The sequence below is a fragment of the Microtus oregoni genome, unplaced genomic scaffold, assembly GCF_018167655.1.
Source record: "Microtus oregoni isolate MIOR12 unplaced genomic scaffold, Mior012 000025F_ref0000491, whole genome shotgun sequence".
In the NCBI taxonomy this organism is placed as follows: domain Eukaryota; kingdom Metazoa; phylum Chordata; class Mammalia; order Rodentia; family Cricetidae; genus Microtus; species Microtus oregoni.
The window spans coordinates 16,589,723-16,612,332 of record NW_024543084.1 but is presented as its reverse complement, the minus strand read 5'-3'; the positions used below and the strand labels follow the sequence as shown (position 1 = coordinate 16,612,332).

At 51.4% G+C, this 22,610-nt stretch overlaps 1 protein-coding gene across 9 annotated transcripts; it reads right to left on the bottom strand.

Annotated features, from left to right (window-relative positions):
• Positions 1 to 427: 427 nt before the first annotated feature.
• St6galnac6 (ST6 N-acetylgalactosaminide alpha-2,6-sialyltransferase 6) lies at positions 428 to 20,227 on the bottom strand. Of its 9 annotated transcripts, none has more exons than XM_041674479.1 (7): positions 12,932 to 13,052; positions 11,979 to 12,033; positions 10,689 to 10,779; positions 7,995 to 8,174; positions 5,436 to 5,842; positions 2,515 to 2,622; positions 428 to 1,872 (listed from the first exon to the last, which is right to left on the bottom strand). In XM_041674479.1, exons 2-7 carry the CDS (start codon positions 12,002 to 12,004, stop codon positions 1,596 to 1,598), a joined length of 1,089 nt encoding a protein of 362 aa, XP_041530413.1. In that variant the 5' UTR covers positions 12,005 to 12,033; positions 12,932 to 13,052; the 3' UTR covers positions 428 to 1,595. The 9 variants fall into 9 exon arrangements, with proteins under 9 accessions (XP_041530413.1, XP_041530417.1, XP_041530418.1 ...); XM_041674483.1 differs by having other exon boundaries at positions 428 to 1,876; positions 12,932 to 13,045; XM_041674484.1 differs by having other exon boundaries at positions 11,850 to 12,033; positions 12,932 to 13,028.
• Between the last annotated feature and the right edge of the window lie 2,383 nt (positions 20,228 to 22,610).

The following is a 22,610-nucleotide window of genomic DNA, read 5'->3' as shown; positions in this document are numbered from 1 at the left end:
CCCTTCACCTCCTGCCTGTCTGGAGTAAACAAGCCCTTACACTAAGAGGCTGGCAGCCATGTTTACAATCTGCCAAGCTCCTTCTACCTAGAAGGCCGGTTTCCTGCCTCCAGGGCCTTCTCCTTTTCAGCTGTTCTCTGAGGCTTCAGAATTCTTCCAAGAGCTCGCGGTGCTCCTCCCGCTTCTGAACCCGAGCTCCTTGCCAGCCCGCAGTGTTTAACCACTGGCACTCCAGACACAAAATGCCTTGCCCAACATCAGATCTATCCTGTCTGGACCCAAGACTCCCCAGGCAGCTGGAATCGAGAGGTTTGACACTGCTCATGAGCGCTCCTAACCCAAAGGCTACAGGTTGGTCCTTAGCATATTCCCAGCTGGGAGAGAGGACACAAGCAAAAATGCAGACTCAAGACACAGAATACCGAGCTGGGGCTTAGGTGTGTTTATTTCTGTATAAATCGTTACAAAACCAGATCTCTGGGGCTGTCGCTGACCCCCATTACCTCAGAGTGCGAGGACTCAAGAGCTGGCCAGCCCCCACCCTCGCACACAGACACTCCAAAGCCTCCGCTGGGAAGGCCTTCGCTTGCAGGCTGTGTAAGAGTGGGCCTTAAACACACCCCACCCAGGCCCAACTTTAGTAAAGTGCTTGAGCAGGGGACAGAACCCAGGTAACCCAGCTAGCTCCTTTCTTTCTCTATTCCCATTCCAAACTTGGGGGGGCACTTCTCCCCAAAGCCCTCAGCATCTCTAAATAAAGGCTGCCCTGGTGTGGCTGGGAGACCCGGTCTCCATCCCAAAGGCTCCTTTGGGCAGAGGGAACACTCACCTGCTGCAGGGCAGGAAGAGACGCCTGGCATTTCGAGAGCCAGGCTAATGGCAGCTAGACTGAGAGGGGCTGAGAAAACAGGTGTGTGTTTGCCCCACTTCCTCAGAGTTCCTCAACCATAAGGGCATTTACACAAAAACACCCTGACGTCTCTAGGAGGTGGGGAAGGGCACCCCAGGCTCCCATCCCCAGGGAGCTGAGTCCCCCAGTGACAATGAGAGCTGGAGTGGAGTAAGGGTCTCTGTCTGCACACAGGAATGTGATGTCATCACAGTGTGCCAGAAAGAGAAGAGGGCTTGTCCAAGGTCACTCAGGAAGAAGCCAGGACCTGGACCCGTCTCCTACCTCCCAGCCTTCCCTACCATTTCCAGAACTCCACACAGTCTCTGGCCTGGCCTCCTGACAGCTCCTACCCCATATAGTATCTTTGATTCCAGAACTGTGGGGCAACACAAAGTCCCCAGATCCTTGGGACAGGACCTCTTTGTCCCAGCTAAGGAGGGGATGATATGGGGCCGATTCCTGGGGCTCTGATGCAAGGCCTATGGGAAAGGACATGACCTAAGCCTCAGACTAACTCAGCAAGACCCCTGTACCCTGATTGACTATGCTCAGACCCTGACTAGACAAGAAAGACCCCCTGACACCTGATTAAACCATACAGAATTCCAAATCCCTGATTGACCAAGAGATAACCCCAGCCCTGCTTGGCTGGAGGAAAAACCCTCATCAAGGCCCTGATTTGATTGGCTGGGAAATACTCCAGTCAGCCCAGACTGGCTGGAAGATGGCCATGGTCAATGGTTGAACCAGAGCCACTTTGCCTGCATCTCTCCGAGACTGCACGGATGGGATGGCTAGGTCCAGGAGGGGTGAGAGAAGGTGATGCCGTAGAGCTGGGCCCAGGATGAGAAGACCCTCTTCTCGGTGATGAAGCGGTGGTGATTGCCCTTACGGCTGTGCTCGTTCTGGATGTAGGTGACACACTCATCGGGCCCCTTGGGCTCATAGTAGTGGTATGGCATGCGCTGCAGGCGGGGCCGCTGGCTGGGCACAGCAGACAGGGATGTCAGGGGCACCGGGGACAAGGCAGGCACCTGTAAGGGCTTTGTTCTGGTCCCACCCCTCACCCATCCTAGAGTCCCAGTGACGTCAATCTCTGTCCTTCCCCAAGCTTCAGTTTCTCCATCTATACAGTGGGTATATGGTGGATTAAATTTGTGGCACCATCAAGCTTCTTTTAAACAAAAGGAACATTTTTCTTTCTGGGGCTGGGGATGAGGCAATGGTGAAGAACTGTGGGCTCAGAAGCCTGGTACCCCTTACAGTTTCTGAGACCTTAGGTCCCCTCACTAAACACCTTCCTCCATTTGCACTCATAAAATGGGGAGGACAGTGTCCTGGCAGTGTGTGAAAAAAAGGATGCTCGGTGCATGGTTGGTACTCATTAAGACGTGGCTAGCACTCCGTGGAATTTTCATATAGTCAGCACAACAAACCCCAAACTCGGTTTGGAGTGGAAGCCCCTGGGGCAGCTCCAAGGAGCCCATCTTTACAGAACAGCATGAATTTATCCATCAGAGGCCCTCAAGATGTAGCCTCAGCAATGACTCCAGACCTCCCAGCTCTACCCTGCCATCAATAACTGGGTGTGGTTCTCAGGGGTACTGACCAGGGGAGCTCACCTGCAGTAGTCGGGAGGGACCATGCCGTACACGTGCACATGGTCACACAACTCCACCGCAATCACCATGGTAAAAAAGCCCGTGCTCAACCAGGAATGGGATTTTTCCCTGGGGGCAGAGAATAGTCTCAATGAAGGGACATGGAGGCAGGGATGGGGAGCAAGCAAGGAGAAACGGTCAACCCCCATGGAGGTTCCCAGACGCTCTACCTACTGTCTATCCAGACACTGTGTATCACCCGCTGTGGGAGTACTAAGGCTGCCGAAGGGGAAGGGCGCAGTGGAAACACCATGAACTCTAGAGACTAATTAAACAGGGCAGGCTGGGAGTAACCATGACCATAAAGCATGCTAGCAGGCAGCTGTGTCTCCGCTGGGACCAAAATGGGGACACTAGCGAGAAAATGATGCTGAGGTGACCACAGAGCAAGGTATAAAGGTATGGGCTCGTACCCTGGGGCTACAGCAGCCACCAGCTACATGTGGCTAGGTAAGCAGTTGGTATGTGTCCAAAGGTAGCATGAAAAGCAGAGTATAGACTATGTCATTCATAGTGTTTTGAAGTTGATTACATCACACAGACACACATACACACACTGTTTTGTTTGTTTTGAGTAAGGTTTCTCTCTGTGTAGCCCTGGCTGGCTTCAAACTCACAAACATCACCATATGAATGCAGGGCTCTTTGGGACCAGCAGAGGGCAGCAGATCACCTGGAACTAGGGCTCTGGGGGGCTGTGAGCAATGGGTCCTGGTGCAGGTGCTGGGGACCAAACTCAGGTCCTCTGGAAGAATGCAGGTGCTCGTAACCACTGAATCATCTCTCCAGCCCTAATTACAACTTAAGTCAAAAATGTTTTTCGTGTATTTGGTGGAAAGCGGTTCTTTGAAACATTTTAAAGAAAAGCACAGCAGTACCAAGTGTAACAAAAACAAAAACAAAACAAAAAACAAAGACAGCACATGGCACAAGCTGCCAAAGACTGGAATGAAAGAAATGGCCCCTCTTCTTTAGGGATGCTAAGGAGAATCCACAAACAGCTACAGACACAAGTCTCACTTATATGAGAAATGGGCCAACTCCCCAAGATGAAAGAGGTTGCCCAAACATTCTATAATATAATATTAAAGAAAATTAATCCAGTAACTCCTGGGCTGGGGATGCAGCTTTAGTAAGAGAATGTGTGCTCAGCAAGATTTGGGCCCTGAGTTCCACCCCTAGAACTAAAAACTAAAAAAAAAAAATCAAACATCTTCTACAAAGAGGCTCTACAGGCCCAGACAGTTTTACCAGCAAACTCTACCAAATGATATCTATTGGGGGAAGGGAGGGCAGGGGGATCTAAAAAAAAAAAAAAGCTGGGCAGTGGTGGCACAAGCCTAGCACTCGGGAGGCAGAGGCAGGCAGATCTCTGTGAGTTCAAGGCCAGCCTGGTCTATGAAGTGAGTTCCAGGACAGCCAGGGCTACACAGAGAAACCCTATCTCAAAAAACAAAGGTCTAGTCTCATATAAGGCCACTTCTTCCTCCTGAGGGTCCAGCAATCAGAAACCCCTTGGCTCACCTAATTAACATGCCCAATAAGACTAAACACCTCACCTATCACAGGGTTTCCCCTTTATAACCTGACATTTGCCCATGTGACCCATCTGTCTCCTCTCTCCAGAGGTGGGACCCCAGCCCATTCTAACACAGACCTCCTCTTCTCCTCGTAAGAATGACCCCTGCAAGGTCCTGCCCGAATCAGAAAGCCGCCAGCCACTTTAACTTTTCTTCCCCTGCTTAGTAAAGGATCTCTCTGTGAAAGCAGGTGTTTGGGTGTGGTTTGTGCCTAACCCGGGGTCTGGGAGGGAGCCCCTGATGTGCAGGAGTTCCCCTAGTAATAGCTACAAATCTTAGGTATTGGACTGGAAAAATGGCTCAGTGGTTAAGAGCACTGACTGCTCTGCAGAGGACCTGGGATCAATTCCCAGCACCCACAAGGTATCTCACAGCGGCCTGTAACTTCAGTTCCAGGAGACAGAACACCCTTTCAGGACCTGCTCAGGCCCTAGGTACGCAAGCAGTGCACAGATACACACAGGCCAAAGGCTCAGATACATGAATCTTTAAAAAATAATAATTAGGGAGCTGGAGAGATGGCTCAGTGTTTAAGAGCACTGCCTGCCCTTCCAAAGGTGCTGAGTTCAGTTCCCAGCAACCACATGGTGGCTCACAACCATCCATAATGAGATCTGGTACCCTCTTCTGACCTGCAGGCATACATGCAGACAGAATACTGAGAATACTGTATACATAATAAATAAATAGATTTAAAAAAATAATAATATATGTATAGAAGCTGTATGTTAAGCGTATTACTTTAAATAACACTGAAGTTAGATGCACCCACTGCTATTATCGTTAGCTTTTTTGCCACAGCTACTGTAGTATTCTAGATCACACATGGCCCATACTGTATTTATATAGGAGGGGACTGACTAGGTTTCTAGGGAGATTAATTGGAGAGGAGCATGTTGGGAAAGATAGGTGCTCCCAGCATGCTCTCTTCTAAGGAACTATCTCTTCTAAGGAACTGTGTGCTTATAGCAAGGCATGCTGGGAACAATCTAGACTCTAGGAGCCGTACTATGCAGAGTACCTAGAAAGATGCTAGAAACACCTCTGCCACAGCGCAGAGCATCCTGGGAGCACCTGATCTCTTGGAGTACAGCATACTGGGAAGAAGCAGGGGTGGGGGTAGGGAGTGGCGGCAGACAGGTGGGGGAGGCCACGGTGAATGCTGTGAAGATGACCCCGGTTAACAGCTGAGGAGAGCCGGGGAACCCTGAGGACGGCACAAAGTGGCCACACCCTCAATATAGTGCATGCTGGGAATATCAGGCCAGAGATGACTGCAGCGGGCAGGTGGGAGGCTGGTACCTGTCCTTGCCCGTCTCACCCCGGAAGAGGTCGTCAAACTGCTGCATGCGGGCGGGAGAGACGGCGTAGGCCTCCATGTTAGGGAACGCAAGGCCTGCCCGCTGGATAACTCGCAGGGTGCTGCCCTGTGGCTTCTGCATCTTGTTTGGGGGGCCCCAGAAGATGAACACCGTCTCAGGGGTTCGGTTGACGAATTCCTGGGGCTTCCTCAGCACACGGAACACACTGGAATGGGCCACTATGCGGAAGGTGGTTTTGTTTCCGACGTCGGCCGAGTAGCCAGTGGTGGGAGCATCATTCATGCGGATGGTACACTCGGCCCGCTCAATCTCAGGGCCCAGTTTGGTGCCCAGCAGATGGCTGGAGCTGGTTACAATCACGCACTGGTTGCACCGGGAGGGCAGCGTCTGTGGGGCAAGGAGAGGGACGCTGTCAATGGGGCTCTGCTCAGTGTAACAGCCTGGCCTGCGGGAGCTGGGAACCCTCGTGACCTTCAGAGCACATTCAGCCTAGTTCTGTGGATGTTCCAAACCAGCTGGGGACAGAGAAACAAAAGACAGCAGGTCCTCTCCCTCAATATGTTTGCCATCTCGAGCATCACTCCCAGAGTCTCTACAGGCAGTTTAGAGATGCTGGGGCAGTGCTTAGAGCTGGGAGAAGAGAAGGAAGATGACCAAAATACATCGTATACATGCATGAAAATGTCGTAAGAAACCCATTATATAATTAATATAGGCTTACACAAAACAACAACAACAAAAGGAAGACACTGAGTTCGGGAGACAGACAGCATAATACACACTAGGGAAAAACATGGAAGGAGGTGATCAGAAACAGAGAGATAGAGGTTTCTTTAGAACAGTCTTTCGAGCCAGGCCATGGTGGTGCACACCTTTAATCCCAGCACTCGGGAGGCAGAGGCAGGCAGATTTCTGAGTTCGAGGCCAGCCTGGTCTACAGAGCAAGTTTCAGGACAGCCAGGGCTACACAGAGAAACCCTGTTTCTAAAAACAAAACAAAAAACAATCAAACAGCCTTTAATCCCAGCACTTGGGAGGCAGAGGCAGGCGGATCTCTGTGAGTTCGAGGCTAGCCTGGTCTATTCCAGGACAAGAACCAAAAAGCTATGGAGAAACCCTGTCTTGAAAAATCCAAAAAAAAAAAAAAAGCAATCAAACAAACAAACAAGCAAACAAAAAACCAGTCAGAATCACACCTGAAGAGTAAGTTGCCACTTAGGGAAAGATGTTCCAGGCCAGAGGAAGAGCAAGTACAAAAACTTGAGACAGAAATATAGCAGCACATTGAGAAACAGAAGACGGAGGCTGGCTGGAATTCAGCTGTGTGGCTGGGCTCCCTAAAAGGACGCCTCCTCAACCTCAAATGCACCAGGCCATTTTCCATAGCCTTCAACAAGCTCCAACCCAGATACACACTCCCCTAACTAGTTTTCCCACCATCAGGCCGGGGACATGACAAGCCAGGCTCAGACTCCTTTCCCTTCAAGCCACCCACACTGTCCCTTTCTCTCCCCATCCACTCTCCCATTCCTCTTAACCCCAACTATGGGTCCCTTCCGGGGAGGGTGCGTCCAAAGCCCAGGGACCTGCTCTGGATAACAAAGGCTCTGAAGGAAATCAGCAAGGGAAGAGAGTCTGAATACATGAATTCCATAGATACCCCAAGGCAAAGAGAGGTACTCAACCAGATCCATAGAGGCAAGAGTGCTGGAAACCCACCACTAGACCCCAGTCACTTGACCTTTGGATCTAGTTGCAATTTAGCAGGGGCTGGACAAATCTCTCCCTCCCAAGTGGCCAGGTGATTCACATCCTGAGCCTTGATCACTTCTAGGGAGATAATAGCACCGGGCAGCCATTATTGTTTCTGCTTTGTGTTCTCCAGAGCCTCAGGGGTCTCCTCCCAAGCTTATCGGGGTGTGTCCCCAGGGATCCACGAAACTGGGAGTCTGACTACAGAGACAACAGAAGATATAGTTTTGTTTTTTTTTAATTAACGCGTGTATGTGCATGTGTGCGCGGGGGTGACATCCCACAACACACTCCCACATGTGTGGAGGTCAGAGGCAACTTGCAGGTATTGGTTCTTTCCTTCCACTATGTGGATTCCAGAGATGGATCTAACACAGATCATCAGGCTTGGCAGCACGTTCTTTCTCTATGAGCCACCAGCATGGACCCGACAATAAACTTTTTTTTTCAAGACAGGGTTTCTCTGTGTAACAGTCCCAGCTATCCTGGAACTTGCTTTGTAGACAAGACTACCCTCAAACTTGCAAAGATCCACCTGCCTCTGCCTCCCGATTAAAAGCATGCACCACCACTGCTCAACAACAAACTTTTTAACACTAAAGTCAGGACCCTGATGAGAACTGAGGTTCATTGCCGAACACTTGTCCAAGATCCCACCCCAAGCAAAGGGCCATGACTCATGACTCTCACCCATCCTCTTCCCTAGGAGGCAGAGGGGTATGGGAGAGAAGAGTTGGGGGGTGAGCCGTATCAGCAGCCACAGATCTCCCCACAGAATCTGCTCTACCTTGTTTCCCAGGATAGGAAAGTAGGCGTTGGAGAAACTCCACTTCTTGAGGTTGATGGGCCGACGCATGCGGCCCCTCAGGGAGCCGTAGTGGAAGACCTCGTTGGCACTGTTGGAGCTGTAGAGGATGAGGATGGTGATGAGAGCAAAGAGGACCACAAACACTGCTGACCGCTGCTCCTGGAGAAGGAAGAGGCCATTGAGGGTTCAGGCTCACACACACAACACTGTGCCGCCCTTCATACCAGACCAGATGAGTTCAGGTACCACTTCCTTCTGGCATCCACCAATCACATTCCTTCTTATTCCCTCTACCCCGAGTCCTAGGATGGAACCTAGGGACTCATGCAGCCGAGACAGTTCCTCTACCTCTGAACTATCCAGTCCAGTCTTGTCGCCTGCAGACTGCTACCCCTTCAACCTAGGCCTGTAGCTCTGAGTACCAAGGCTGCATCAGCCTGTTCCCAGGCCCCTGGGGGAGGCCTGCAGAAGGAGCCCAGGAAGAGCACCCAGCATGGTGCTGCACACTTCCCAGTGCTTTGGAGGCTGAGGCCTGAGGGTTGCTGCAGGTCTGATGCTAGCCTGGGAAAAACGTGTTTCTGGCCTGAACTAGATGTGGGTGACACAGGTGGGGAGAGCGACACCCAAAGGATCCAGACCTTCCAGTGACAGTAACTCTCCATAAGCTGTCAGGGTACGGCTGGCCTCACACACCTTCAGGAACGCAGATTCAACACACCACAGCCAACCGTGTAGTCAGGCCTAGGATGACTGGACCGGTACTGAACATACATACACACATAGGCTTCCTATCTTGTTATTAGTCCCTTCTTTGTGATTTTTTTTTTTAGAAGTCGTCTCACATAGCCAATGCCACCTCCGATTCACTATGTAACCAAGGCTGGCTTTGCTCTATTGATCCTCCAGCTCCTCAGGGCCGGGATGACAAGCAGGTGCCCTACACCAGCAGTTTTGCTACACACACCGAGTTAGGCAGTGTAAGTTATCTAGAGATGATAAACCTCGTATGTTGTGAAGGTTATATCCAGTTACTAAAGCATCCTATATGAGGAACTTGTGCTCACACCCTTGGATCTGTCTCCTCAGGAGACCCCGGAAGCAAGCCAGCATAAATACAAAGTAACATGTCACCTCTCACTCTATGCTCACCTATTTTGCCTGCTTGGTGAAAATGGATCCCGGCTCTGTTTAGGTGTTTTCCCTGCCAAAGCATTTTAGGATGCCCTAGTAGAGGGAGCTGATAAGATTAAAGGCAGTATGGGCAGGACCCCTAAAGACCTTTAGTTCCCACTGGACCACACGTTATTAAGTTCAGCTCCTCCAGGGCACTCAGCCACCGGCAGGCCCCAGAAGCCATCACCTGTCCCCACAGGGCCATGTGGTGGGCGGACTGCAGCCCTGTCTCCAGCTGGTCCTGGATCTAACAATCAGATTGCGTCCTGATCAACCCACTGTAACTAGGAAATATCAGAAGGGAGAAAAGGCATTTAATCCAGGCAGTCAGCTCAGCCTTGTCCCAGCTCAGTAGCGTCCCAGCCCGGCAGCACTGCACAGCAGAGCACGTTCCTCTCAGCAGGAGGGGCTCTTTGGAAGCTGTAGGCCTCAGCCCCACCCAGTATCACCAGGGGTAGCATAACAAACCAAACCTCAAGTTTCAGAGTGTAGGTCCCACTGAATGCTTAGCATTTTGGCATCACCAAAAGCCCCCCGTCTGGCAGCTAGGATGGGGGGGGGGAGTCAGTTGACAGTGCTCAACTAGAGTGCCCAAGCCCTGGTTTTCAATCTCAGTATTACATAAACAAGCCTGAAGTCCCAGCACTGGGGAGGTGGAGGCTGGAGGACCAGGAAGGAATTCCTAGACTACATAGCGAGGCCAGCCTGGGATATTCAAGACCCTGTCTCACACACACACACACACACACACACACACACACACAATTTTTTTCTAAGTCTAACCATGACAAGTCAGAGATCCCCACATTTCTTCTTGTTTGTTTGTTCTTTGAGACAGGTCTCTCTATTTAGGCCAGGCTGTACTGGAATTCATTCTGTAGACCAGGCTGGCCTGGAACTTGCAGAGATTCACCTGCCTTGGCTTCCTGAGTGCTGGGATTAAGAGTTCCATTCCCTGTTGCTCCATGCCCCATTGCCATTGATAATTCTCTGTATTAAACCATCTCTGTCAAAGGACTGAGTTATCTTTCTCCTAAACTTAGAATGCTACAAGCACATGCCCCGCTTTCAAATCTCACGTTATGCCATGGAGCCCAGATAAAGGTATGGGGGGGGGGTGTCAAACACATAGCAGGTGTTCAGGAAACATGAACACATGATGGGGAACTCAGGTGCTCTGATTTTGAACATGGCCATTCATTCCCAAGGCCCCTGCTCACCTCCCTATCCTGTGTTCTGCACGGCATCCACAGACACCTTCACACAGTAATTTCCCACAGACGAGTCAAGCTTAGGACATCAGAGAGGACACTGGGCCCAAAAAGAAGCAAGACCTTCAAAGATCAATGGCTCAGTGGCTGAAGTGGAGTTTGAACCCAGGCCTCCTGTGTGGGTTGGAGCGCCTTCCATTGAAGGCTGCCAGCGGCTCAGATCGGGAGAGCCCCTCCCACTGAAGGTTGTGAGCAGCTCAGACTGGGATAAGAAATGAAGGGGACTTACTTTGTTGCTACTCATCTCTCTCCGGCGTCTGCTGAGGGGTAGGGGCCAGCGTCCTGCAGGTGGCCCGGGGGGCAAGGTGGTGGGGTCACACCTGCAAGCCACCAGAAAGGGTTATGGCCAGAGGCCCTCCCTAGATGCGGCTGGATCACAGGTCTTACCCAACAGTTCTCCTACATGCCCCAAACTTAAAGGCTCAGGACTGCACCCATGTTGTCCTGGTTCCCACTCATAGTTCATGCTGAGTTGGTTCATGTTTCCTAGGTCGTCGATTCACCCCAAGCGCCACCTCACAGACCTCTGAACGATATGACTCGATGAATTCAGTCATCGGCCAGTGTGATCTTGGGGGTCAGGGGCACAGCCACGATTCTCAGAAGTCCAGTGGTGTCTCAGCTGAGGGGTGGCTACAATTGCAGCCGTACACAGGCCTGCCTGCCCCGGACCAGCATGTGCCTCTCCCCCCACCGCTGGGCCTAACCCTTCTACACTTCCCTTTCCCCACCTATAAGCAGGCTATAAGTATTCGGATCCAGTCCACTCCGACAGCTACAGCCCAACAGGCAAATCTAATGATGGTGTAAAAAGGAAGAAAAAGGCCTGGATCCTCGGAGGGGATCCCCGCTTCAGAGAGCTCCCCTGGGGGCCTCTCGTTCCCGTCCTATCTCCGCCCCCTGACCTAGCAGCTGTTTACTCCCACACCAGGAATAGCTGGAATCCTCAGGCCAGAGCGCCACACACTCACCCCGCTCCTGATTGGTCAAACCTGGCCCCTCCCATCGCCGGGCCCGGCCCCATCCCGTGGCGTCCCCCACTGCTCTCCCCAGACTTCGGGGTTCTCTTGGGCCGTCCCTGCACCTCCAATCATGGAGACCCCAGACTCCCATCGGTCCCCACTGGGCACTCCAGGAAACCGAGGCTCATCGGAAGGGAGGCGCGGCTTGTCCTTGAACTAAAACCGTTACATCAAAAGACAGACAGGCGTGCAGAACCCAGAATCTCTGGAGTCGCCCCATCAGCCCTGCCATCTCCAGCATTCAAAGTGCTCCCGGGTCTGGCTGCAGCTCCCAGAGAGACCTCGGTCTTACTACCCTGTCCTGCGCATGCCCCTTCTCCAGACACCTGGAGCACTCCAGGTGCCAGGCCCACGCCCCACTTTCCCACCTTTGCCTGAGCAGTGCCCTCAGCCAGGACCATGGTCCCCCTGGTCAGCCCCGTCACGGTCCTGCTCTGAGAAGGCCATAGTCAAGACAGCATGTCAGGTGCCAGTGCGAATGTCGGGTCCACACTTACTGGCTGGGGGGCCTCGAGCAAGCCATGTGACCTCTCTGAGCCTCAGTTTCCTCATCTGCGAAATGGGAATAAGAACTGGTAACTCCTGGGGTGACTGGAAGGATTCACGTAGATGTGATAAAGGGTGCCCAAGGCTTGAAAGTGCTCTATCAGATGTCCTTAGCCTTAGGGTTCAATGCCCGCCCCTGCACCAGCCTGTCCCAGAAACAATCCTCCTCCCCTTGATCCCAAGCCAGGGGCCACCCCTATATTACGGAACATGCCCCATCGCCCGCCTACAGAATCCTAGCAACGCGGCTGGTGGGTGCTCTTGCTCCCCATTTCACAGATGAGGAGACTGAGGGATCAGGGCGTCAACGTGCCTTGCAGGCCACCGGAGCAGGCAGAGGGAACCTTAGACGCGTTTGTTTACAGGGCGGAGCCTGAAAGGGCCTCCCGCGGGGTCCTCCTCCAGTACCGGAGAGCGCCAGACGTCCAGCTCGGCACGGAGCGGACGAGCCTGATGGGGAGCGGCTGACCCTGCTGGGAGGTGGCACCCCTGAGCCCGTACTCAGTCGCGGGGCTGGACGCGCGGAGGCTGAGCGCTGAGCTGCGGGTGAGGCCGCACCCTGAGCTCGGTCTGGGGCTTGGTTTCTCCGGGTGCCGAGAGCAGGGTACCCCCAAGTGCAGCGTGGGAGGCTCAGTCCCGCGCCCCCTCTTCGGCTGTTGCAACCCGGGGTCGGGCACCCTGACCCCTGCTCCGTAGGAGAGGGGAGCGGGACCGCGGCAGGGTCCCCCATCTCCAAAGCGGGAGGCCCAGTGAACCCCGCAAGCCTTTAGATCTCGGGGCGCGGTTAGCAAGGAAAGTGGGTCTCGGGGAGCCCCGGGGACCCCCCCTCTCCAGCGGCTCTCCATCCCCGCGGCGCAGGCACAAGCCCCCGCCCCGCTGCCCACCCCGCGCAGCGCCCGCTCACCTCCGCCGGGGAGCGCCAGGCCCCCCGCGGCCCCCGAACCCCCTCACATGGCGCCGGGAGCCGAGAACCGGGGTCCGCGCTGCTCCGGCTGCCCAGGCCCCGCCGCAGCTCCGGCCCGCGGGGTCCTAGCGCCGACGCTCACAGACCGGGGGGGGGGGCAGCCGGGAGGGCGGAGCCTCCGGCTGTGGGTGGCCCCGCCTCAGGGAGGTACCAGAGAGGAAGGACGCTCTCCAAAAGCCTCCCATCCCATCTGATTTCTCTCCCTCCGTGTGGACACCAACCAAGACCTCAGATAGGGAGACTGAGACGCAGAGATCACTGGACTCGAACTCTGGCCAATAACTCCCTGGGCTCTTCCACCTTGAGATTCAGTAGTAACTCCCTGGGAAACCTGATACATTACTTTAATTCAATACGGCTGGAAAATGGAAAGACTGTCTCAAAATATAGCTTCAGCTGAGCCTAGTGATGCAGGCCTCTAAGCCGCACTTAGAAGATAAAAGGAGAGCAGAAGGCTGTTGGAAGTTCGAGGCCAACCTAGTAGACATAGTGACTTCCAGGCTGGCTAGGGTGACCTTGGCTCAACTCTCTTCATCCTACCCACCTATTCATTGTAGTATTATTATTATTATTGGTTTTTCAAGACAGTGTTTCTCTGTAGCTTTGGAACTAGCTCTTGTAGACCAGGCTGGCCTCGAACTCACAGAGATCTGCCTGCCTCTGCCTCCCGAGTGCTGGGATTAAAGGCATGCGCCACCATCGCCTGGCTCATTGTATTATTTTATGCATCTAAAAGGAAGCATCACGGGACTGGAGAGTTGGCTCAGCACTTAAAAAATGCTGGCTACTCTTCTAGAGGATCTGGGGTCCATTCCCAGCACAGTCCTAGGGAATCTGACCCTCTCTTCTGGCCTCCATGGACACTACACATATTTGTGGTACGCAGACGTATATGCAGGCAAAGCACCCATACACATAAAATAAAATTTAAATTAAAAAAAAAAGGCTAGCCGGTGGTGGTGCAAGCCTTTAATCCCAGCACTCGGGAGGCAGAGGCAGGTGGATCTCTGTGAGTTCAAGGCCAGCCTGGTCTACAAGAGCTAGTTCCAGGACAGGCTCCAAAAACAAAAAAAGAAAGAAAGAAAGAAAGAAAGAAAGCGACTGAGGGCTGATGAGATGGTTAAGCCAGACATGATGTTGTACGTTTGTTTTTGTTGCTGTTTGGGTTTGTTTTTTCAAGACAGAGTCTCACTGTGTAGCCCTAGCTGTCCTAGAACTCACTCTGTAGACCAGGATGGCCTCACACTCACAAGGATCTACCTGCTTCTCCTTCCGAGTGCTGGGATTAGAGGCGTGCACCACCACCTGTTGCGGTCATGTGTCCGTAGTCCCAGCTCTGGGATTAGAGGCATGCACCACCACCTGTTGCGGTCATGTGTCTGTAGTCCCAGCTCTGAGATTACTCTGGGGATGTAAAGACAGGGAGATCCCTCTGTCTGGTTTACCCTATCTGGGTCTTCAAGGTCCATGAGAGAACAACATTGGAGACTCACCTTTGACTTCCACACACGCGTGAACATGCACATATGTACACACGCACAGAAGCCACCTAAGGAGCCTGTTAGGAGACTGGTAAAATAAACACAGACACGGCCTGCCCGTCCATAGTGCTCTAAGAGCGTGGCTTGCTGGGAAAGGGTGGCTGGGACGTTGCAGGACACCTAAGTATAGAGAGCAAGTTTGAAGAGCTTTGTTGTGTAATCACTTTGGAAAACAACATAGTAAAAATTTCCATTTCACACCGTGGGTACCTAGAAGTCCCTGCAGATGTACCCAGTGATGTTTACAGTAGCACCGTTTAAATACAAACGTGGAAATAGTCCAGATATCTGGCAATGGGAGAGCAGAAGGTTTTGTTTGGTCTGGTTTGGCGTTTTGAGACAAGACTTGCCTGTGTAGCCCTGGCTGTCTTGGAACTCACTCACCAACAGCCGAGCAGGCTGGCCTTGAACTGAGATCCACCTCCCTCTGCCTCCGGAGGTGTGTAACACCACTGCCAGGCACGGTATTTTTTTTTTTTTTAATATTATGAAACATTTACCCTGTGGAATATCACCCAGCAAGGGCGGTGAATAGCTACAGGTGTGCTGGAGAATCTTGGAGACTTAAGGAGTGAAAAGGACGTGGGAAGGGAAGCAAAGCTACCCACGTGGCTAGGGGAGTGGATACAGTAGATCAAGTTCAAGGGCAGCCTGGGCAACAGAACATCAGTTTCCTTCATCCCCCTTCCCTCCTGCACCCCTCCCCACCCCCGCCAGCTCTCAGCTACTGCGGGCAGACATACCCCCTGCCATGATGAAAATGGAATCAAGCACCCAATTAAATGTAAGAGTTGCCGTGGTCACTGTCTTTTCACAGCAATAGAACTGTGCTGAATAGGACACGAACAAAGAAGAAACCTACAGAGCACGGCCAAGGGCAGGAGATAGCCTTTGCCCGTATCACTGATTAAAGTTTTAAGAACCCTGAGGAGGCGCACACATTACAGTAGCCATGGATATTGAGTTCAAGAGGCTCGTGGCATCCGCATGCATTATAATTTACTAATATGACGTAGACAGCTCGGCCCATCACAAAATCAGAATATCACCGTTTCAGAAGAAAGTTCAGGGCTGGAGAGATGACTCAGAAGGTAAAGGCGATTGCCACCAAGCCTGATGACCTGAGATTGATCCCTAGGACCCTCATGGAAGGAGGAGAGACGCCACTCTTGCAGGTTGTCCTCTGGCCGCCACCTGTGCACTGCAGCATTCTGTGCCTCCCCTCCCCCATAAATAAATAAAATGTAGCAAAAAAAAAAAAGTAGCAAAAGAAGAAAGAGAAAACAAGATATTTTTGTTCTTTAGGGTAGCATGCCTGTGAACGCCCAGGTCTCAGAGTCATGCCGGAGGTGACAGGTTTCAACATGACTCAGGAGCCAGTGTTGGTTCAGACCTCCAGTTTATTTCAGAATGAGTGTGGTGGCACAGCCTGTCGGCTCAGCTGCTGAAGCAGCTAAGGCAGGAAATCCCAAGGGTTCTGATGCCCTCTCCTGGCCTCTGAGGGCACCAGCACACACTCGATTTACATACAGACAAGCAGGCATGCACACATACAGTAAATTAAAATTTATAAGGTTTTTTTTTTAGTTTTTAAATTTTATTTTATACATATGGATGTTTTGCCTGCATGTTTGTCTGTATATCACTTGTGTGCTTGGTGCCCACAGAGGCCAGAGGAGGACATTGGATCCCTTGGATTTGAAGTTACAGATAGTTGTGAGCTGCCGGGTGAGAAGTGAACCTAGGTTCTCTGAAAGAGCAGTTAGTGCTCTTAACTGCTAAGCCATACCAGATTTTTTTTTCCGAGACAGAGTTTCTCTGTGTAGCCTTGGAGCCAGGCTGGCCTCGAACTCACAGAAATCCACCTGTCTCTGCCTCCCTAGTGCTGGGATTAAAGGTGTGCATCACCACTGCCGGCTCAGATTATTATTATTTTTTTAATTTTTAATTTAAAGGTGGTTTTCGTTTCTTTTAAGATTTTATTTCCTTTAGTGTATGGGTGTTTTGCTTGCATGTATATTTGTGCACCATATGCGTGGCTGGTGCCCTCAGATGTCAGAAGGCACTGGATTGCTTGGACCCTGAGAGAGGTGGCTGAGCCATCACAAGGCTGGGAAAGGAACCCTCTGCTAGAGCAGCAACTGATAAGCCATCTCTCTGGTTCCAGGCCTTTAAGATGTTTAAAACTGAATCGCGGGCTGGAGAGATGGCTCAGAGGTTAAGAGCACTGGCTGCTCTTCCAGAGGTCATGAGTTCAATTCCCAGCAACCACGTGGTGGCTCACAACCATCTATAATGAGATCTGGCGCCCTCCTCTGGCATGTGGGCATACATGGAGGCAGAATGTTGTATGCATAATAAATAAATAAATCTTTAAAAAAAAAAAAAAGCTGGGCTGGAGAGATGGCTCAGAGGTTAAGAGCACTGACTGCTCTTCCAAAGGTCCTGAGTTCAATTCCCAGCAACCACATGGTGGCTCACAACCATCTGTAATGGGATCTGGTGCCCTCTTCTGGCCTGCAGGCATATACACTGACATAATATTGTATAATAAATAAATAAATATTTAAAAAAAAAAAAAAAAAAGCTGAATCGCACATACGGCTTGTGAGTGTCTCTGCCCGTGAGTGCGTGCCCGTGAGTGCGTGCCCGTGAGTGCGTGCCCGTGAGTGCGTGCCCGTGAGTGCGTGCCCGTGAGTGCGTGCCCGTGAGTGCGTGTGTTGGTGTCAGTGTGGAGCCAGGGGCTGACCTCCACCGCTCTGCAGACGTCTTCTTGTTAGGAGAAACACAGAGAGAAACTCTGCCCTGTGTGAGTGAGGCTGGCCAGACAGCCTCAGGGATCCAGCTGTCTCTGCCTCCTTCCTTGCTGCAGAACAAGGACCTCAACACCTAGGACTTTTTTTTTTCCGTGTGGGTTGTGAGGACTAAGTTCTAGTCCCCCAAGTTCTAGTCCCCTGGCTTGCTCTACACAGCACTTTACCACATCCCACCTTCCCTTTCTTTTCCCCTACTTTCTTTTGCTACCTCCCGCTTTGACACAATTGCCATGCTTGTAAATACACACAAAAGGTGTGGGGTAGAATCCACAAAAGGTGTGGGGTAGAATCCACAAAAGGTGTGGGGTAGAATCCACAAAAGGTGTGGGGTAGAATCCACAAAAGGTGTGGGGTAGAATCCACAAGGAACAGAAGCGCTAACACCCCCCCCCCCCCCAGCTCAGCGATTCTCAGCCTTCCTGGCACTGCGGCCCTTTAGTACAGCTCCTCATGTTGTGGTGACTCCCAACCATAGAATTATTTTCACTACCACTCCATGCCTACAATCTTACTATGGTTATGAATCATAATATAAATATTTGTGTTTTCCTCCCATGGTCTTAGGAACTCCTAAGGAAGGTCATAGGACTTTTGACCCACAGGCTGAGAACCTCTGCCCTAAGGGTTGTTAGGAGGAGGGGTGAGGTCATCGCTATAAGTCATTTGCGTGGCATTCATTTAGTAAGTTGTGATTGGTGCTCAAATTCACTAGGTGGGGGCTGGAGAGATGGCTCAGAGGTTAAGAGCATTGCCTGCTCTTCCAAAGGTCCTGAGTTCAATTCCCAGCAACCATGGTGGCTCACAACCATCTGTAATGAGGTCTGGTGCCCTCTTCTGGCCTGCAGGCATATACACGGACAGAATATTGTATACATAATAAATAAATAAATATTTTTAAAAAATTCACTAGGTGGCCAAGGATGAGCTTGATCCTCTTGCCTCCTTTCAAAGCTCTGGGATGACAGGCATGTGCTGCCAAGTCTGCTTTGGTAAGTTAATAACTTTTGCTTTCTTAAACAAGTGTGATGGAGAGATGGCTCAATGGTTTAGAGCACTGGCTGCTCTTCCAGAGGTCCTGGGTTCGATTTCCAGCACCCACACGGTGGTTCACAACTGTCTGTAACTCCAGTTCCAGGAGACCCAGTACTCTCTTCTGACCTCCTGTGGCTCCGGGTGTGTACATGGTGCACAGATGTGTACACGGGTAAAACACCCAACACATTAGATTAGTAGATTAATTTTAAAATTGAGTGTGTGTGAGTGTGTGCGAGTGTGCGCGAGTGTGTGCAAGTATGCGCGGGATAAACTCCAGCCTCCAGCCATGGTGAAGAAGCAGGCAGATGAACCAGAGGGATGCAGAACTCAGGAACCCTGCTCTCTAATCTCCACACTTCTAGGGCTCACCCGCACTGCAGGCCCCCTGACCCCACCCTGCAGGGCGGAAAGGAAAGGGCGTGAGTGTGCTTGAGGAGAAAGAAAGGAAGGGCAGGTTGCTGAATGTGACTTCACGTGGCTGAGGAAGGACAGTCAGCGGGGTGGAGGCTGTGCCAGACATGGAAATACCCCTGTCCCCATCACAGCTCTCTCCCTACCCCGGCTCTGACCCGGACCCAGACCAAAGCACAGCCAGGGACTCCCATTCAAGCAGGTCAGATCTCTGGGCATGTTCCAGGAGGGCTGGCTTCCCTTCCTGGACCCCAAGATCAGTAACAGCCCCTTTTGTGGTACTAATCCTGTGGGTAAGAATTGGTACACACCTCGGGAGGCAGAGGCAGGCAGATCGGAATTTGAGGCTAATCTTGTCTACAGAGCTAGCTCCAGTATAGTGTGGGCTATACAGGGAAACCCTGTTTCAGAAAAACGAAAGAAATAAACGGGGGGGGGGCAGTGAGAAAGACATAAGGTCCTGTTGGGGTGCTTTTCTCTGTGTTAAGCCCTTTCCAAGCACCCCTTACTTGAGTCCCTAAAAGAGCCCGGAATGTGGGAGTGACCTCATCTCTGGAGGTGCTCACTCCATTTCAGTCCTTTCTCCCCAGGGAAGGTGTATGTGTGACAACCAGGTATCCCTACTTCCTGCACTTTACCAAATGGTCCCCCCCCCCAACTGCTGGGGTTAGAACTCGGGTGCACCTAGCGGTACACCTGATTCACTAAGATACACCTGATTCCTTCCTTCAGCAAACTACTTTGTGCTCTTAGGATTTTTCTGGAGTCTTTTCCTCACCCTCCTGTCTCAGTTCCATAGACAGATCTGTGCTCAGCTCAGCTGGAAGCCAGGACTGGGGACTCCAACTTTCAACCTCTAAGGAGGAGGCTGGAGACAGAGGCAGAGAGCTCTGAGCCTGGTGCTAGGGTTCCTGGGTCTCCATGGACAGGAGCTGGACAGAGGTGTCCAACTGTTCCGGTAAGCATGGGGTTCCTTTCCTAGTTGGAGTAGACACCACAGAGAAATTCATACCCCAGCCAAAGGTCCCTGAGAAGAAACTCTAAGACACCAGGGGCTGTGGGACCCACCTCACTTCCTTTCTGGACTTTAGATAGAAGTTGATGAGTTCTCTGAAAGGCAAGGAACCAGAGCAGAGACACGGGGACGCACGAGCTCAGAGAGTCTGAAACCTGAGTGACTCTCCACAACACCTCAAGGCTTCGCGTGGCCCCCATCCCCTACTCACCTTCCAGCAGATACCAGGCCCACAGTGACCAAGGAGGAGGCTCTTCATTTTCAGCACAGGAGAGCCTTCAGTAGAACCTGCACCAACTGGACCTGTCAGAGGGCATCGTTGTGTGCCAGGAGGAAGTAGCAGTTTCCTGGGATTATAGTCTCAGGACCAAGCTAATAGTAAACACCTCACCCAGAGGCAGGGTCAGAACAGAAACACTTCTGTGTGCTGGACCCAAGGGTTGGGCCAGCGTTTCCTGGTGGTTAGAAAACATGACTAATCTTCAAGAAAGAATACAGCCTAAATCCGGATGGGAGGAGTATATCTTTGGGTTCTGAACATCCAGGGCAAGGGCACCAGCTGGAAGACCGGCTGGCTTGGGAAACCCATACCCACTGTGAGAACTGAAAGCAGCTGTACCTACAGAGACGGTACACAGGCCCCAAATCACTTTATCTTGAGCTAGCTTTAGCTTCAAATAGCCATTCCTTCCTATCTTTGTCAAAATATCCTGAAACTAATAGATAAAAACCTTTGAAAGTTGTTAACTTGGCAGACTGCTAGTTTCTGCAACTCTAAAGCTAAGAACACCATCAGATAACATCTCGGGCCAATAGCAGGCTTCCCCCGTCTTGCTGTGGCTGCCTCTCTGTGGTGCGCACAACCAATGTATTTTAATCTCGCCTTGATCTATGTCTTTCTTTGTACTGTGAAATCATGAAACGACTTCCATATTGGAACATGGAATTCGGAGTAACCTAAATTTGTGTCCTGGGTTACAGATACTCAAAATGGCTCCAAAATTAACTATTCCCATTAAGGTAAGAATTATTTTTTTTTTAATTTCTTTGGTTTTTGGAGACAGGGTTTCTCTGTGTAACTTTGGAGCCTCACCTGGAGCTCTGTAGACCAGGCTGGCCTCAAACTCAGAGATCTGCCTTCCGAGTACTGGGACTAAAGGCAGGTGCCATCACCGCCCAGTTTTTGTTTTTTGGTTTGTTTGTTTTTTTTTTTGCATTGATACTAGCTATACCAGGGTGGACGAGGACCACTCGGGGGAGGGGGTTTTGGTTAAATGGTGGCTTACTCACACACACCCAGTGCCAAGTGTGCTCTAAGTCCCGGGGGCAGCCTAGCATCTCTGAGCTCATGTAGTCTTGTGAGGTAGGAATTACTTGATCGCCTTTATAGATGGGGAAACTGGGACCTCAAAAAGTTCTAATCAACCAGAGCCACAGACCAGAGAGTGAGCCGTGGAGCCAGACTGGAGCCAGGCCGGCTGCCAGGGCCCTCCTTCTCACCCACTACTTACCTCCATCCTATTCCTACCCACAGCCCCTCGGCACTGCCACGCCTGCAGAAGTGGTTTGGCATCCAGCCTGCATGCTCAGCTCAGAGATCATCTCCCTTCCCCCCTCCTACTTATGAGAAGGCTTCTAGGCCACCTGGCACAGGATATGCAGAGGACAAGGACAGTGCTGTGGGTCAGATGCCAAATCTCCAGTCAGTGCTGAGAAAATGGGGCGGAGGGAAAGAGGGCTAGGCCACCAGAGTCCTCAGCATGACGGGCTCTGTCATTTGTGGGAGCCTGTGGACAAGATTTAGGTGAGAGGTTCCTTGTTAACAACCAAAACCTAACACTATAAAGAATTTCAGGGCTGGAGAAATGGCTCAGCGGTTAAGAGCATTGCCTGCTCTTCCAAAGGTCCTGATTTCAATTCCCAGTACCCACATGGTGGCTCACAACCATCTGACATGGGGTCTGGTGCTGAAGGCATATATGTAGACAAAATATTGTATTCATAATAAATAAATAAATATTTTTTTTTAAAAAAAAAGAATTTCAAGCCGGACGGTGGTGGTGCACACCTTTAATCCCAGCACTCAGGAGGCAGAGGCAGGTGGATATCTGTGAGTTCAAGGCCAGCCTGGTCTATAACAGGTAATTTCAGGACAGGCTCCAAAGCTACAGAGAAACCCTGCCTTGAAAAACCAAAAAACCAAAAAAAAAAAAAAAGAAAGAAAAAGCCGGGCGGTGGTGGCTCACGCCTTTAATCCCAGCACTTGGGAGGCAGAGGCAGGTGGATCTCTGTGAGTTCGAGACCAGCCTGGTCTACAGAGCTAGTTCCAGGACAGGCTCCAAAGCCACAGAGAAACCCTGTCTCGAAAAACCAAAAAAAAAAAAAAAAAAAAAAAAAAGAATTTCAACTTTGTAGTGGGGGAGATCAAACGGACACAGGCCTGTGGGGGGCTGCATAGGTCACACCCAGAGGGTCCTGAGCTCTGGAGCCAAGAGCTGAATTCCGGGTTCCACTCCTCAGTTGTCCAAAGAGGGGAGGAGGCAGATGTAGTGAACTCTCAGGCCTGAGGGTATCCCAGCTCAGCCACCTCACCAAAGGTAGCCTGGGCTACCTTATCTGTAATGAGCAGCTGCTCCCTCCTCAGGGTCGCATCATCACGAACAGCAGGATGGTGACTGTGTTAGTACTTCAAGGGTGAAAAAACAATGTTCAGAGAAAGGGCTGCCCCCAGACCCCTTCCTTCTACACAGCACCACTTTGAGCTGCATTCTGCCTTTCTGTCTTGTAAAAGGACCAAGTCC